The 17,177-nt window shown below is 54.9% G+C and overlaps 1 protein-coding gene across 11 annotated transcripts in view; it reads left to right on the top strand.

The window, feature by feature from the left end:
• The window catches only part of CUX1 (cut like homeobox 1), a 352,520-nt gene that overhangs the window by 297,636 nt on the left and 37,707 nt on the right, over window positions 1-17,177 (top strand). For 8 of the 11 annotated variants that reach the window (XM_032328405.1, XM_032328410.1, XM_032328406.1 and 5 more), the window contains one exon: window positions 13,555-13,857. The exons of the other annotated variants lie outside the window; for them this stretch is intronic. In XM_032328405.1, the coding sequence (XP_032184296.1) occupies window positions 13,555-13,857 (303 nt within the window). The remainder of the gene's footprint in view (window positions 1-13,554; window positions 13,858-17,177) is intronic. 11 annotated transcript variants of the gene reach the window in all.

Below are 17,177 nucleotides of genomic sequence, written 5' to 3' on the forward strand. Positions count from 1 at the left end.
AGCCGCCCTCCCCAGAGACGATTCTGCTCCCAGTTCCCCGTAGCCGGTGCTGGATACTGTTCCACAGAGAAGGGAGCACGCAGGCCTCAAAGGGCTGTGCCTTCTCTTCTCAACTAGCAATACACCGCAGACGCTTCCCAGGCCGGTACACAGAGTACACGTCCTCTTTTTACAGCCGTAGGGAGTCCCGTGTCTGGATATATACCGTATTTCACTTAACCAGTCACGAGTGAGAGAGATGCAAATTACTTTTAACATCCTCTGGGCAGTTCCGTCAGTTAAAGCGACTGCCTTCAGCTCAGGCCATGATCGCAGGGTCCTGGGATCGAGCCCCACATCGGGCTCTCTGCTGGGCGGGGCACCTGCTTCTCTCTCTGCCTCTGCCCCTCCCCACCACTGGCAGGCACACGCTCTCGCTAATAAAATCTAGAAAATAAAATAAAATATAAAATAAAATACTACTTTTAACAGCAAAACCTAAGAAACTCTCCCACAGAGAGCAGCCTTGAGCGCCAACGAGCAGCGCAATGAGGCCGGCTCCACGGACTGCCACGGGCTCGTCCAGCCGCTGCCAGTGAGTGATTGTGTGGCCTTGGGCAAGTGACTCGATCTCACTGAGTCTCAGTGCCGTCTGTAAGGGGGAGAAGACAGTACCTGTCCGCTAGGCTGTTGGGAGGTTTAAATGACTTTGTGCACAGAAGCCTCCACAGCAGGCTGGCCCGGAGCAAGCGCTGTCGGAGCCTTTATTTCTGCCGACGCCACAACCAGTACCGTCCTGTGCCGCCGCGGTGTCCAGGGAGAGCTGCAGCGTCGTGCACATGCACATCCCAAATATCAGGCCTCTGCCTTCAAAACGGGAAAAAATTCGAGCCGCTCACTCCCTGGGTGGAGCTCGTTGGCGCGAACATCGCTGCGTGGCAGCCGGCACCGAGGGTCCCCTGAAGGGATGACCTGCGCGAAGCTCTCCAGATTCTCCGCTTCTCTGAAATGCCATCCTTGTTTGGAAGCTGCCTGTCCAGCCACCGTTGTGTAAAATCGATCCCAAATCCTGAGCTTCCAGAATAAGACTGCGGGTTACCCCTCGTGGCGTCTGGGGCGCGAACCATCATGGAACCAGGCCATCTTGTCTGGACACAAGGGTTGACCATTGGCAGAGGCGAGGGACAGTACCATCCCCCTCCGTGCTGGCACACCCCAGCTCCCCTTTCGGAGAAAGCCCTTGCAGGCCCTGGTCACGGGCCTCTGGACGTGTCTGCCTTCTGTCCCCGTTAGACTTCCTTTGGAAAACAGAATTTACAGTACACTGGGCATTCAGTGCAAGAAGCAAAAGTAGGTCACAGGGGCAAACGAGGACTTGGGTTTTCAGTGGTTTGGTTCTCGGGAAGGCCGAAGAACGCTTGAACGGCTGAACATGCTCAGGTAGTTTAAAAAATGTGGTAGGAGTAAAATGAGGAAACGCACGTATTTGTGTGTCCGTGTGCCGGCCACACTGCTAATACCTTTAATCCCTCAGCAGTAAGAGGAAATGATTTCCCCAGTCTTATAGACGGAGAAGACCAAGGCCCAGAAATAAGAGGTGATTCGGCCCCAGTCAGGAAGATGGAAACAGCAGGAAGACAGTCCTGAGACCAGCGGCCCAGCTTGGGTCCAGGCGAGCTGTCATTTGCCCCTGAGGGCGTAGTCCCCCCACCACGGGGGTCCTTGGAACCACGTAGGTCCTTGGAACTACACTCAGAGAGAAGTGAAGGCCACATTTCAAACCAAGGAGCAAAACCGGTTCGAATTACACATTTGGACAAATAACAAAAAAGCAGATCCAAGACAGAAGACAGTAGAAAATCTGATACCTGTGTTATTCTGGGATGCATCCCTTATATTTCGGCCGGGAGAAGGGGAGAGAACCCAGTGACAGGTCAGTGGCAGAGTCGGACCCAATTCTGTGAAGTTTTGCAATGAAACATTTGTAATCCATCTGGCCCGTGAGACATGTCCACGCTGCTTTGAAACCTTCCCGTCTACATCCAAGGGAAATACACACGGTGGCCCAGCGCCCTCTCCCGTGCTAAGGGACAGCCCTGCCTTTCGGCTGTCATGCCCTCTCCCTGCCGGAGGCCCTGAGCCAGCCCGGGACCCCGGGCCTCCAGGCCCCTGGTCCCCCGATGCACGCTGGCCCCTGGGCCACACTCGGGGCCCTCGCGAGAGGAGGAAGGCGTCTCCGCTAGAGAGCCAGCCAGGAGCCTCCATCACCGGCTTCCTCCTGATTTTGTGTTTTGTTCTTCCCTTTGGAAGTAGAGTCCCTAAATATAGCCCGAGTCTGAATTGGCAGATGTTGGATTTGTCCTTTACAAGAGGACCAAAATTAGTCTGTCATTTGGCACCTAAATAAAGCAGCCAAACTGCCTTTGTACCAACTTTGCGACAAGGAGGGACTGGAGCTGTAGCGTTTTGTCTGATAAGGAAACTTTCTGGGAAGCTGTTCGCAGTACCTCCGAAGCCAAAAGCTGGGAAGGGGGAGCGACGGGGCGTGGAGTGCAGAGGGATGTGCCTTCCTCCTGGCTAGACCCGCGCTCGGCCCCGTGCGTCACGGGCAGCTCGGTTCCACGTGGTTGAAATAGCTCCTGAGATCAGGAGAGAGAATCCATACTCCAGCGAAATAGCAGTCAGAGCAGAGCAAAGAGCCGCGCCTCGTCTGTTTTGGGGAGGAGGAGGACAGTCTGTCCAGAGTGCCTGGAGCCGGGTGAGCAGCGGGGCTCCCCAGGGGCAGCCGAAGGATGTTATAATCAATTACCGCAGCATAACACTGATGTATGATAATTACGGAGTGTTTCTCCTGAGATAGTGCCGCATTTGGCTGCGATACAGTTCTTTCATGGTCCACTGCCTGATTAATATGCAAATAATAGGCTGATTGCATGATGAATGCGGAAAATGAGTTCGCGGATAACGTGAGCACTGAAGCGGGGAGATGATAAATTACTTTTACTGACTGTCCTACATTAAGTACCCTTTCTCAACAATTTCATCACAAATTAAGTAAAGCAGTGTGGAGAGATCAGGAGGAGGTGTAAAATAACGCACCTTAATAGCTTGCCTAGTCCCCATCCGCTGCCCCCGCGCGACCCGGTGCCCCAGGGAGGGGACGTGCCAGCCCCCCCACCCGTGTCCTGCTGGAAAACCGGGTCGCAGCCCCCGACACCGGCACGTCCAGCGGCTGCCGTCAGCCCCGGATTCTCTAAGGAACGTTCTGTCACAGTCCAAACATCATTACCCGCACGCCAGGCGGCCCGGCGGTGTCGTTGAGAGGGGACGGGCCACTCCTGGTGGGGGACGCTAGCATCTCCAGACAGACGGACCCCGTGAAGCCTGTGGTTCTCCCGGGGCTCCTGGGGGAAAGGAGAGTCTCTGAGCTGCAGGCCTGGAAGGTTCAGGAATAAAACCACATTCAAAACCGCCTCTTGCAAATCTGGGGAAATTAGTTCTGCTCTCGGAACAGCGAGTGTGACCTGTCCGCCGGGGAGCATTGGCCTTCGGAAAAGGCCGGGCAGGTCTGCCCGAAGCCAGGAAGGAACCTAGAGGAAGAGCGAGGCCACGGGCGCGCGGGCGCACACACTCACACGCGCTCGCACGGTGATTAATCTTTGATTACAGCAAAGCAATTTAACTAGAGGGTTTGTTTTTTCCCATCTCGGTAATATATATTTAGACTGTTTGTATGACATACATTTTCTCTTAATGCACAGGGACGCATTGATAAGTGTTCATACACACAGCTGTTTCGGTAATAAGGTTATTGAAGGTAATTTGAAAGCATTATTTCTAAATCAGTATGGATCTGCAGAAAAGCTGGAAACCGGGGTGAGCACCGAGCTCCTAAAGCTGGGCCAAGTGTGTGACCCAGTGCTGCTTCTGTAACTTTGCCAGGCCGAGTTCACGACAAGAGATGAATGGTAATTTGAGCAGCGTTTTTAATTTTGAGCTGAGTTCAATGAACGTCGAATTTCCCAAACTCTGCCTTTGATGTGCAGAGTGACTTCAGAGCTTATAAAACACACACCAGAAACACGAGGCCCCCCGAGAGAGGGCAGACAGACGCCCCGAATCGTCTGCCAAGCCCACCCCGACTCGGCCACCGCCACAGGAAGGCGCCACGTGGGTCAGCCCCAGGGTTACGGAGAATGTCTCCCCAGCTCCCCCACCGCCACCGCGCGCGCTTTCCCAGTTGGGGGAGAAAAGAGTGAAAAACCATCTCTTGCCCCCCCCCCCCTGTGCTGTGCACCGGGCTGAGGTGCCCAGCCGAGGACGGTCCTGCCTCCTCCCTGCTCCCACGGCAGGCCCACTGCCACCACCAGAGCCGGGAGCTCAGCGCCCCCTCTGGTGAAGTCCACCCAACCTTGGACTCAGCCTTGTCTCCCCAGAACTGCCCGCTTCGGTGAACAGCGTCCCGCTGCCCCCACCCCTGTGGTCTAAGCCCAAGTCGGGCAGCCTCTCCCCACCCTTCTGTCGTCCTCACGCGCCCTCCCGAACGCGCTCGTGTGCGTGCCGACACTTCCTGTTCCCTAAGTGTCTCTCCGATCCTTTTGCTTCCCCTTCCCGCGGTGCCCACCCTGGCGCACGCCTCAGAGCCTTCCTTCCCGATGGCACAGCCGGCTGGGGCCCTCCCCTGCCGCGGCCCCTTCCCCACCCAGAGCCCCACCTTCTCAGTGTGCGACCCGGCCCCCATCTTTTCCTCACTCACTCCCGGCTCACCCAGCCTCAGCTTCCATGTCATGGTGCCCCCCGCACACACACCCCCCAAGCGTCCCTGCCCTGCCCTTGTCTCAGGGTCTTGGTGACCACGACTTGCTTCCTGAAGTCTGCCCGGCTCCCCACCGCGCCCCATCTCCTAGCGCCCTGCCGGCACTTAGAGGACCGCCTCGCTGAATGAAAGACACAGGCCCTTTCTCCAAGTGCTTAGAGGTCAAGTTTGGGGAGGTACACTATTCATGGGTCAAGTTAACAAACAACCTTACTTTTACGGGGGCTTTTCTCTTTGTTAATAAGTGAAGTATTTTGGCTTTGACGTCACTAGACGAGTTTCCTTGGACAGGCTTTTAAAAACGTTTCGCTCACACACACACACACACCGCCCAGTACCTACCATGCACCAGAGCTCTAGTCTCATCTGCCTGCCTTCTGTGCTGGCCCGGGGCCGTGTGTATGGGAGAGAAGCACTGGTGGTGTGTGTTCCAGAAGAAACTCGGACCGATAGAGACATTTCCCTTCCTGACACAGCAACGGGTCCCACCCAGCCTCTGGCGCCTCTCCGCAGCTCCCCCTGCCCCAAACGTTGCCCAGGTTATTCCTTCTGCCATCTGGGGAAGAAAAATAGTAACCACAAGGAATTGGGTCTGTTTGCTGAGATTTCCGGTGACTTCAGGCAATAACTGCGCTGGCTCGGGGCCGGAGACAGTGTTGCCAACCCAAGGAGGGGGCAGGCGAGGCCTGGGTGCAGGGACGATATGCACTGATGCTCGATGCCGCCGCCTGTTTGGGAATGGTCCTTTCCTGTGGGTCGGGTGACTGCCGGGGACCCTTGGGAGTGGGACCTGGGGAGGCACCTGGCTGCCTTTCCCCATGGTGTCAGACGCAGGCCCCAGCCCTCGGGAAGGAGGCTGTTCTGTAGTGTGGACACACGTCTGTATGCTGCTAGGTTCCTCTGTTCCTTTCTCAGTAGAAAACAACCAAGGGTGTAGAAAGCTCTGACATGTATTAAAGTGTCCGTGTATTTTGTTTCAAGCCCATGTAATCCATCAAAAGGCTGTTCAGGCTCAGAAACAAAACAGCTCCACATTTTTTCTTGGCCTGGAGAAGTCGGCGGTGGTCCTCAGGGGCGGCAGGTGTCTGCTGTCAGACCCTGAGGCGGGGTTCGGGACGGAGGAGCTCATCCTCACGGCTGGGCTCCGCCGCTGCTGGGTCTGGGTCTGGGTCTGGCACTGGGGACGTCAGTGAAGGGCTCTCATGGGACCGTGTGGGGCAGGCCTGGTCGCTTTCTGACGGAAATCAGGAGGGCAGACGAGCGTCACCGTGCGTCTTCGAGGTGGAGAGGCGCGGGGTTGGGGGGTCTCTTCGAAGAAGGCAAGCAGGTCCCGACACATCAGCTCGGATTCCGCGGCTGCGGCACGGAACCCACATCTGAACTCCACTGAGAAGCGTTGCAGACTGGCGGCCACACCGTGGTGGCCTTTGAAGCTGTCAGCCCCATCTCCCGGGAAGGCCCTGGGCAGGACAGGGTCCTTCCAGGCCACCAGGGCTCCCCCTGGACCCAGGATGCCTGCACGGGGCACCCCAGGACCTTTGGTCCACCCTGGCCCCACTGTGCAGCCACAGCGCACGAGCCTGCCACCCCCCGCCCCCGGCTCCGTCTCCCACTCTGCTCTACCCCCGCAGCCGCTTTTCCTCGTCTCCTTGATTTCGCCCCTCGCTCCCATCCCCATGTGCCGGGCCCCGGCCGTGCTGCTCCCCAGCCCTGTTTGGCAGCGCCCCACCCCCATCTTCTCCTTCCCCTCTCTCTTCTCCCCATACTTGTCTGTCTTTACAGTCACTTGGAATTTCCTGGCTTGGCAGGGGCTCAAAGCCTAAACTATGGACATAATGAAAAGTGGTGCATCAGACCAGCCACCAGTTAAATAATGTTTGGGTTCTTGTCAGAATGTCACAGAGTACCCTGTCATTTTGTTTCAGCAACTTGTCCTTCTGAATGCACAGTCCGCCTTATGGCACGCCAGCAGTAAAAATGTCACTTACAATAATTACTTTTTGGTGAAAATGCTTGCTGACTTCCTACCTTCAAGCTGTTTTTTACACAGTAGGGAGATAATAAGAAATGACTTTATCCTGACTGCTCAAATGAACACTAAATGGAATTTGGGTTATTATTACTGCAGATAGAGGGTCGGGTATGGAAATTTCAACCGGGGATCGGATAAACTACAGGGGGATTGGTCTCTGGAAATTACCACGGGTGAGTGTTTTCCACCGGCTGCTATTGAAAACTTAAGGCAGCTGTTGTTTGCCTGCTGTTTTTGGAATATAATATTTTTCATAATCCTTTTATAGTCCCTGAATGCCTCGTGCGTTTCAGAGGGCCTCGAGTCACTGCCCCGACTCCCGTGCGAGATTCAAAGCTTTGCAAAAAAAAAAAATTAATCCACAACGGATCGCTTCTTAATGGAACACCTTACTATTGCTGTCAACGTTGGATAGACGAGCTGTGTGGCTGGGCTTTTCCAATATGCAAATTGCCCGTTTTCAGTTGGCCCGGCCTTGTTGTCTGCGGGCGCCGCGGAGGCAAGATGGGTGTCTGATTTCTCTCACCGAGATGGGGGTCTGCTTTCTCCTGTCCCCAGTGCCCGGCAGACTGCGTGACACAGTAGGTGCTTTCAGGATGCTTTCAGGATCCTTTTCAGGATTTCAGTAGGTGAGCGAGCGAGCGAATGAATGGACGACGGGCAGGCCAGACAAAGGGTGGGGGGAAACGCGGAGGCTTGCTCAGTCCGATTCAGAGCCTTTTCTAGCCACGTGACCTGGACAAGTCACGTTACCCGTCTGAGCCTCGGTTTCCCCGCCTGGAGTACGGGGTTTATATTCCCGCCATGGGGCCGTTAGGGGAATCGGATGCAGCAGTGTCTAATCGCGGCCTCCGTTCACTGGCCCGTGTGCACTGGGTACGAGTGTGTTCTGGTTCCCTCCCCTAATCCCAGGAGTGGGTTGGCCTTGGGGTGCGGGCCGTCCCGCTTTTGAGATTCAGGCATGTTGACATCTGGACTGTAGAGCAGTCGTGTCGTGGAAGTCCGGCCCCGTCGTGCGGCCGTGAGTGGATACGCAGGTGCAGGCCCCGCCGTACGGGTGGGCTGTTTTGAATACAGAACATCAGACCGGTTCCTGGCTGTGTCACCGGACAGGACATCTTGAGTCTGTCAAAGGAGGGAGACGGGTGTACCTGCCTCACACTGTGAGGTCCCCGTGAGGAGCGCCGGCGGACGGTCGTTCTCCAGAGCCTTAGCCCGGCGCCTGGCACGAGGGAATGCACAGGAAATGATGTTCACCTACGTAGTTGCTGCTCTTACGAATGAGGATAAAATGAGGCTTTCTTATTTTATTTTTTATTTATTTGAGAGAAAGCACAAGCTGGGGAAGGAGCAGAGAGAGAGGGAGAAGCAGACTCCACACTGACCGTGGAGCCCAACGTGGGACTCGATCCCACGGCCCCAGGATCATGACCTGGGTTGAAATCAAGAGTCAGATGCTTAACCGACTGAGCCAGCCAGGTGCCCCAAAATAAGGCTCCTTAATATGGTCTCCCCCACCCCACCCCAGGACGCTCCTGCTGTCACATGCCCCTTCTCAGTAGCCCTCGGACATGTCCAGGCCCCTCCCACAGGAGGCGCCCCTGCTTCTCTCCCTTCCTCAGCCCTCTCCCCACATCCACCCGGCCACTAAGGCCTGTTGCAGCTACCGCCTACATCTGTCTGAAACCTAGATAAAATCTCCCCACTGTATGTAGTGCCCCCTTACGGGCTATGACCCACTGTCCCCGGACCACAGGACTTCCTGGCCCCAGCTACCTTGCTGTCGGCAAGTTCATTCTCTCCCTGAAGCAACAAGGAACTTACCTGTGTTGTTTTTTGGTTTTTTGTTTTTTTAATGTTAGGTCTGTAATATTTAAAATTTCAGAAATACGTGCGAATATCCATATACCAACACCCAGCTTTACCCTGAACGTGGGGTCAGCGTGCAGTCCTGTATTTGTAAAAGAAACAAAACATCAGAGATGGAGTTGCAGCCCCTCCCTCATCCCAGTCCGCCTTGAAGGCGACCGCTCTCTCTCCTGGACTTGGCTGTTGATCGTTCCTGGGCATGACTTTAAATCCTCACCTCTGCATAGCCGTGTAGCCACGCAAAACATGGAGGAGGTGCAGACTCTCAGCACATAGGAACGTGATGCTCTGTGTCATCCTGTCCCTGGCTTCGTGGCCTCCCCCAGTACGCTCCGGGCGCCGGTAGACATGGTCCCGGCCTTGACGGCCTCACCACGGTTCAGAGCTCGCGGTACGTTGTGGGAACACGCCGCGATTGGGAGACCTGGTCTGCGGGTGACGGACACGGTTTCCGGTCTTTTGCTCTTCCAGAAAAGGCCTCAATACACACTCTAGTGGCCACTTGGCGTCCCCAGAAGAGAAGCGTTGCTGGGATGAGGGGTAGGCCCGTCTTCTAAACCTGGCTCTCGAGTGCCCGTGCCCAGCGGTTAAAGCAGACTTTTTAGCCCATTCAAAGCCCCAGCCCCATCCTGGGGGGTCTCTCTTTGCCCTGTATCCTTGCTACCTGCGTTTCATTCCTGCCTCAGCCCACCCGAGGACTGGCGCTGGCTACCTTCTTCCTTCCTTGACACTCCTGCCTCTCCCGACCCCCCGGCTAACTCCTGTTCATGCTAGAAATGTCCCTCTCTGGGCGGGGGCCTCTCTCCTCCTCAGGCCATATCGTTCCTCACTCCCTGGCCCCGTCCCTCATCAGAACCCTCACTGCCCCTTAGGGACTTGTGTTGAATGGCCGTCTCCCCCGTAGGTGTGAGCCCCAAAGGGGACAGGGCCACCTCTGGCCAGGCTACCACCATACTGCCAGTGGCCCGACTCAGCAGATTATGGAACGAGTGAAGGAATGAACCGAGAAACATCTCTTCATTCTTTCCCGGCACTTTGTCCTGAATGAATTGGAGCTGAGGTATAATTTACACACAGCAAACTTCCCTCTGCGCCCCTGGAAGTGTCCCGTGAGTTCGGCAATCAAGACGCAGCTAGATCGATCACCGCCCCCCCCACCCCAGAATTCCCTTCTGCCCCTTTGTAATCTAGCCCTGCCCCCCAGCCCCCAGCAGTCACAGATGTGCTTTATGTCCCTGTGGTCTTAACTTTACTAGAACGTCATCTCATCTGTCCCGTGCCAGGAACTGTGGAAGAAACAGCAGTAAATCACAGGATTATCCTGAACGTAGGGGACCTTCATATAAACAAATACATTTTTTAAATTTATTTTATTTGAGAGAGAGAGTGCATCGGTGGGAAGGGGCAGAGGGAGAGGGAGAAATAGATTCCCACTGAGCAGGGAGCCCGACATGGGACTCAGTCCAGGACCCCAGGATCATGACTTGAGCTAAAGGCAGATGCTTAACCCACTGAGCCATCCAGGCATCCCCTAAGCAAATACATTCCTTTTTTAAAGATTTTATTTTTATGTATCTGTCAGAGAGAGAGAGAGCACAAGCAGGGTGAGTAGCAGGCAGAGGGAGAAGCAGGCTCCACTGAGCAGGGAGCCCGACGCGGGGCTGGATCCCAAGACCCCGGGATCATGACCTGAGCCGAAGGTAGACGCTTAACTGACTGAGCCACCCAGGCGCCCCAACAAACACATTTCAATACAGTTTAATAGCTTTTTATAAGAACGAAACAACAAAACCCATCAAATTCAAGTTGCATTTCTCAGCACCAGGTACATGGGGGGTTTATTCCTTGCTACAACTCTGTCTGCATTTTCCAGGTGGGGAAACCAGGGTGTCCCCAAGAAGTTGTGAATGTCATTCATGTGAACACAGCCGGCTGGTAGAGGTTGCCCCATCCCTGAGTTCGTATCTTAATGCCAAGCCCAGGCCGCCTCCTTTTTTTTCTTTTCAAAATGACTTTGAATTACATGGAGTGGAAGAAAGCCTTATTCCTTCAGAAATTGTCGCTTTAGACAAAAGCCTCAGTTGCTGATATTTGGGGTAAAAAAAAACAGGAATGTTTCTTCTTTTCCGTTGACAACGTCTTGTGTTCTGTCGTGATGGTCAAGGACGTGCAACCACGTGACCTTCCTACGCGCAGGAAGTGGCTTTGGTTATTGAATTGGCTGGTCCAGGTGCGCTGGAGCTGGGTGCTCACTGGAAACAGCTTTCTAAAGAAATGACTCTTTCCAGGCTCAGCCTGGGTGGCTCAGTCAGTGAAGCATCTGCCTTCGGCTCAGGTCATGATGCCAGGGTTCTGGGATCGAGCCCTGCGTCAGGCTCCCCGCTCCCAGCAAGAAGCCTGCTGATCTGCCTCCCTCTGTCTGTCTTTCATAAATAAATAAAAAAATCTTGAAAGAAAGAAGAGGGAAAGAGAGAGGGAGGAAGGAAGGAAAGGAATGAATGAACGACTCTTTCCACCGAGATGTTCTCAGCATAAGGACTCGCAGGGTCTCCCGACGTTGCCGTGTGCTATTGCATCTGTCCGTGCCCGTCCAAACACGGGGCCCGATCCTGCTTTCTGTGAGCTGAGCACACGGTGGCATCTGTGTCCATGTGTGTCTGTCTCTGAATAATGTCCCCCAGCACGAGCGCTCTGCTTCGAGTCTGTTACGGTTTAGACCTGGACTCAGAGCGGAGTCTGGGGCGCACCAGCCCGGCAGCACATGCCCGGTACATTTCAAGCCCCCGGTGGAGTTTTCGATCTTAAGGGCTTTGGCTGTGCCTGCAGTCATGGTTGGGAGCTCCGAGAGGCGCCAGGAACGTGCAACCAGTACCTCGATGTGGTGGTTCTCTCAGGGCTTCTCGGTGGTTCTCAGTGGCAAAAACCCACGCGAGCCCTTGCTGGGAACGCCTGGGAGGAAGAAACATCCCACCGGCCGGGGAGCCGGGAGCTCAGTCTCGGCCAGCGCGGCACGAAACAGGGAAAGCACCAGGGCAGGGGCCCGGTGCAGTCTGTTAGCTGCCAGGCAGCCATGCTTTTGACCTTGCTGTGGGTTACAGGACACAAACCTGAGAAGGAATCTGTTTATCATGTGGGGATTCGTGCCATCCTTGACAGTCCGCAGTGAGCAAGATGGATGATCTGCCAAATCGCTCCCTCGCATGGGTGAATCAGGGCAAATTTACAGTACAATTTCTTTGCTGCTTCAGATACAAAAATAACATTTGCTGGGTTTTATATCCAGTTGTGCGATGACCTGGAGGTGAGCGGAGAGGAGAAATCCGATTTGTAGGATTCGTATTGCCTTAAAGATTTGTACGGATCATTTCTGCTGTTTACGCCTATCTCTTTTACATCTTTCGCAAACCACCAAGTTCTGGTTTTGGTTTTGGTTTTGGTTTTTTTTCTTTAAGCCACATTTTCGAGGCTGAGGACACAGGTTTATGAGACAGTGGAACTCTGTTCCTGCTTAGGACAATAAACGGGTTTATCGGTTGAATTGCGGTGTTTTATTTGGGATTTTCTCTCCTGGGTGTGTATACGAAAGAGCCCTTGTATTCGGAAGACATCTCCCACGCTCTTGAATTTAGGGTAGGCTTTTATCCTGGATGTGATATGTCCAGGAAAGGACACCGCATGTCTGTGGCTATTTGAAACTCAGTCATTACTCAGCGTTAACATTTTTGTCTCGTCGTGTAGCGAGTGTTTGGGGGGGGATGCCCGTGTGTGCCAGTGTTCCACGAGCGGGCTGCTTTCTGAGACGTATCATCTCTCTGGGGCCAGAGAACCCATGTGACGACACCTGGCCTGGCCCCTCACACGTGACGCTGTGCGGTGTACCCTACTTGATGGGGGGCAGGGGGACCATCCTAAACCTGGAGCCACTGGCAGATTTTACCTCCTGGGTAGGGCCGTGGTGCTAAATGATTCTGGGCTTTCCTCCCGGACACAGCCTTTCTCTCTCTCGTAATTTATTAGGAAATGGCCAAAGCCTTTCTTTATTCCAGACATCCCAAAACTAAAGTGGGTGCTGGGTTTCACGGGTGATGCTGACCAACCAGAAGCTCCCCAGCAGAGCTCAGGTGGCAGTTCCCGCTTGTCACCTGTGATGGGGCAGAGACCCTTCTTAAGAAGGGAGAGCATGGAGCCACTCTGGTCCCATCTGTCCCGGTGGTGGGGGCAGCGTGGGTGGCATGGGTAAACAGAGCTCGGCCTTCAAAAGCGCATCTTGGGGCTTGACAGGGAACAGAGTGGGCGCTCCTCTTCGATCAGTTCCCTCCAGGCTGGGTGCTGGGGGGCCCTCCCCCCGGGGTCACAGCAGAAACCCACATGGAGTCCCGGGACTCGGTCCTGGGTACCCCCCGGGGCCAGCCACCGAGGCCTTACATCTCCTCTTGGAGGGTCTTCCTCACCATGGTGGCCACGCCCCACCCATTCATTTTGTTCTGGAAATTACGAACAAAATAAACCGGCAGATTATGATTGCACCAAGGTTCTTCAGAATTCGGGAGTGATGGGGTCCTGTGGGAAGAAATCGTGACTGCCAGAGCCCACGGTTCGTAGGCCAGCAGGTTCTCAGCAGAGCGCCCTTGCACCGAGCCCACGGAAACCTTTTGTTTAACCCCCTGACTGGGCTCCTGTGGCCGGTCCGTTCTGTTCTGTCGGAACCTGAGAGGTTTCCCCCCGCCGTAGCACCACACCTTGCCATGCCATCCGCCCGCGCAGGCGCTGGACCAGTACCTCCTAGGTCAGGAAAGCAGACGTGTGCCGTGAAAGCCACCTCTTCTCAGACCCGGACTGTCGTGTGCTTTAATTACAGAAAGCACTCCAAAGACCTCCGCCAGCTGCAGCCCCGCCCCCGAGTCACCGATGAGCTCCAGCGAGTCCGTGAAGAGTCTGACGGAGCTGGTCCAACAGCCCTGTCCCCCCATCGAAGCTAGTAAGGATGGCAAACCACCAGAGCCCAGCGACCCACCTGCCTCCGACTCCCAGCCCGCCACCCCGCTGCCTCTTTCCGGACACTCGGCCCTCAGCATCCAAGAGCTGGTGGCCATGTCTCCAGAGCTGGACACCTACGGCATCACCAAGAGGGTCAAGGAGGTGCTGACGGACAACAATCTCGGTAGGTTCCCTCCCCAGCTGCCAGGTCGGGGGCGGCGGGTCCCTTCCTGTGGGTTTCTGGAAGGATGGGTGGAGGGCACCCAGGCTGAGCCTGCCAGCGGGCTTAAACGTTGATAGCTGCCTCTAGGAACAGCTACTCTCGGAGCCTCCCCTGCAAATCTGGGACCGTGGGGCCGTGGCTTGGGCTTGTGAGTGGCACCCCGCCCGGCGTCTGATAGTCCCTTACCGTCCCCACCTCCTACCTGGTGCAGCGGCCTCCCTTCCCCACACCCTCCACTGGGAGGCAGTAGGGAGCCCGTGTGGAACTGAGTTGGCCGCACCCCAGACCCAGGCCATCAGCCGCGTGCCTGCCCCAGCCGAGGGGCTCTGTGGCACACAGACACTAGCTGTGACTGTGGCAATAGCAGAGCGTTTGGTCATTATAAACCCTTGTGCTCCCCTGGTGCAGTATTAACCACATGGGATTCTCGTGGCTCAGGCACCCGGGGCACGGAAACAGCCACTCCCCAGTCACTTAATGCGGGCCTTGAACTCACGACCCTGAGATCGAGACCCGAGCTAGGATCAGGAGTCAAACGCTTCACTGACTTAAGCCACCCAGGCGCTCCAAGTGCCCCAAACGCTTCTGTCCTTACTTCCCAAGTGTCGGTGTCACTTAAGAGGCACTGTTCTGTGCGGTGCACGTCAAGACAACCCCAAAGAGCAGCTGCATTTTGCAGAGGGGCCTTGCGTGTCTGCGTTTCCCAGGGGATAGGAAAAGAAGGAAGTCACAGGGAAGCTTGTGCGGTGACTGCACAGCCCGGGGGCTCAGTGGCCGGCGTGCCACCCCACCGCATGTGCAAAACAAAACAAGAGAAAAAGTAACATCCGCTGAGAATGCTTGTAATTAAGTTAATTCAAAAAAATTAAAATTTCAAAGAAATAAAAATGGCCACGATGTCCCCCATGTTCATCAATGATTGAAACACACAGGGTCTCCTGGACACAGGACATGGCCTCGCTTACAGCCTTGTCACGTGTCCAAACAAGCGGGCCCGATAGAATATTGCCGCCCACTGCCCCACAGGAAGTGTCGTTTTTGTGATCACTGGCAAGCAGCTGAAGAAAACTTCTAAACCACGTATGTAGAAGGGGCGCCTGGGTGGCCCAGACGGCTGAGGGTCTGCCTTGGGCTCAGGTCACGGTCTCAGGGTCCCAGGATCGAGCCCCGCATCGGGCTCCCTGCTCAGCGGAGAGTCTGCTTCCTCCTCTCACTTGGCCTCTGTGCGCTCTTTCTCTCTCTCTCTCTCAAATCAATAAATAAAATCTTTTTTAAAAATAAATAAATGAGCCACTGAGAAGTTGCAAGATCACAGCCCCACTGGCCCGTGGAGCTCCCATCTTCAAGGGCTGGGAAGCGCAAATCCGGGGTGAACCTGCCCACACCGGAGAGAGGGGACGCCCTCCTCTCGGAGCAGTCACTTCCGCAAGAGCTCCTTCGCAGCACCAGTGTGGAGCTGAGAAGCAGTCTCACAGTCACTGTAGCTGGTCTCAGCCGCCTCCCCTGCTGGGGTCTCTCAGTGGAGTAAAGGGCGCAGAGGGAGCCAAGTTAGAGCTGAATCCTGCGGCTGGAGGCCCAGGTGTCCTCTTGCCTCTCCAGGTGAGATCTTGAGGGGTTTCCGGGCCAGTCACTTGAAATCAGCAGCACATTTCATCGGGAAAGGGCCGGTAGCTTTCTTCGGGCTCTCAAGTAGGTCCATGACCCAAAAACGACTGAGAGCTGCTGCTCTGAAACCTCTGGAAGTAATAAAAATGTCCAAGAATATTCGTTTTGATCCCCCACCGCCCAACAAGGTGGGTCACGCAGATAACGAGCTGTTTATTACATCTATCACTTTGCTAAACACAGCAGCCTCCTTGGGAGGAGACAGGATTCATTTGCCAGATGAGAATGAGAAAATTTTATATAAAACAACCACAACAGAAACCTGGTAAGGACTTAGGATGTTTATAGTGTAAACTAAGAATTTAAAATGTAGGGAACCACAGGTTTATGAAACCGGTAAACGTATCTATAAATTAAAATGATGCCAAAAAAAACCATTCTCAAATCCAGAGCTTTCCGTGCAGTAAATTGCAGCTTGAAGCCCGGCTTTTTTACAAGGGGGTGCTCTGCCATTTCTCACACTTGCCCTGTGAGCACACGCGGCGGTGTTTTCTGTCTCGCAGACGGAGGGCATGGACCTGTCACCCACAGTCACCCTTCCGCGGAGGGGCAGAGCTGCTCTGAGCCCGGGGGTCACGTTCCCTACACTCTGTGGCCCCAACGCTGGCCTGTCTGATCCCAGTTTCCATTTCCGCCTGATGAGTCCTATTATTTGTCTTCTCCTGTCCGGTCGCTCAGGCCGTCCCTGATTCTCATTCGCGCCTTCAAAAGTGCCGGCCCCTCTTAACCTGCAGCTGAATGGCTCTCAGAGAAGAGAAATTTTCTTTTCAAGCCTCTGACAAACATGCCAGACCTGGGGCTGCTCAGCTCTCCAGAGCAGAATTCCCTCTGATCAGCCCGGGGAGCAGGCTGCCCACCACGGCCTCAGAGAAAAGGCATCTAGGAAGGGGTTTTGATCCCCTTTGAGCTCGAGGCAGCAGAGGCAGCTTAGACTGCGGGAATGGACTTTCGCATTGGAAATGGCCTGCTTTTCAGAAAAACAGAGCTGAGGGGCTCTTTCTCCTTCTCTTTCCTGCTGTGACCTTGGGTCAAGTGGCCTGTTTTCTCAGCAAGACCGGATAACCTCGCTAATCGCGAGAGGAGCCAGACAGCCCTGTGGTTTGAGGTTGTGTAAGAGCGGGCTCCCCATGCGCCACTTAACCTCCCGGGCTCCGGCGAGGGATTAACCACCTCTGACAAGCGCTGCAGGTGTGTTATCCAGGCCTCAGTACATCCAAAGCCTGGAGGCTTTTTTGAGAGAAACATCATCGTGTCCCGCAGAATGCTCGAGGAACACTGACTTTGTTACCTATGGAGCTTGTCACAAGTGTGGTTGAAGAGATGCTTCTTAATAAAAAAGAGAGAGAGATTTTATTTATTAGAGAGAGAGCAAGCGCAAGCAGGAGAGAGAGTCTGAAGCAGACTCCGCGCCGAGCGCAGAGCCCAACGCGGGGCTCGATCCCACGACCTCCCGATCACGACCTAAGCCGAAACCAAGAGTCGCCCCCTTAACCTACGAGCCATCCTGGCGCCCTTGAAGAAAGGCTTTCTAGAAAGTGCTTGCTCCGAGGCAGGACCCAGCTGACCAGACTCTGGGGCTTCAGGCCCCATGTCTGACTTTAACCTCGGCTCATACC

This window comes from Mustela erminea, chromosome 20 (genome assembly GCF_009829155.1).
Source record: "Mustela erminea isolate mMusErm1 chromosome 20, mMusErm1.Pri, whole genome shotgun sequence".
NCBI classification, from domain to species: domain Eukaryota; kingdom Metazoa; phylum Chordata; class Mammalia; order Carnivora; family Mustelidae; genus Mustela; species Mustela erminea.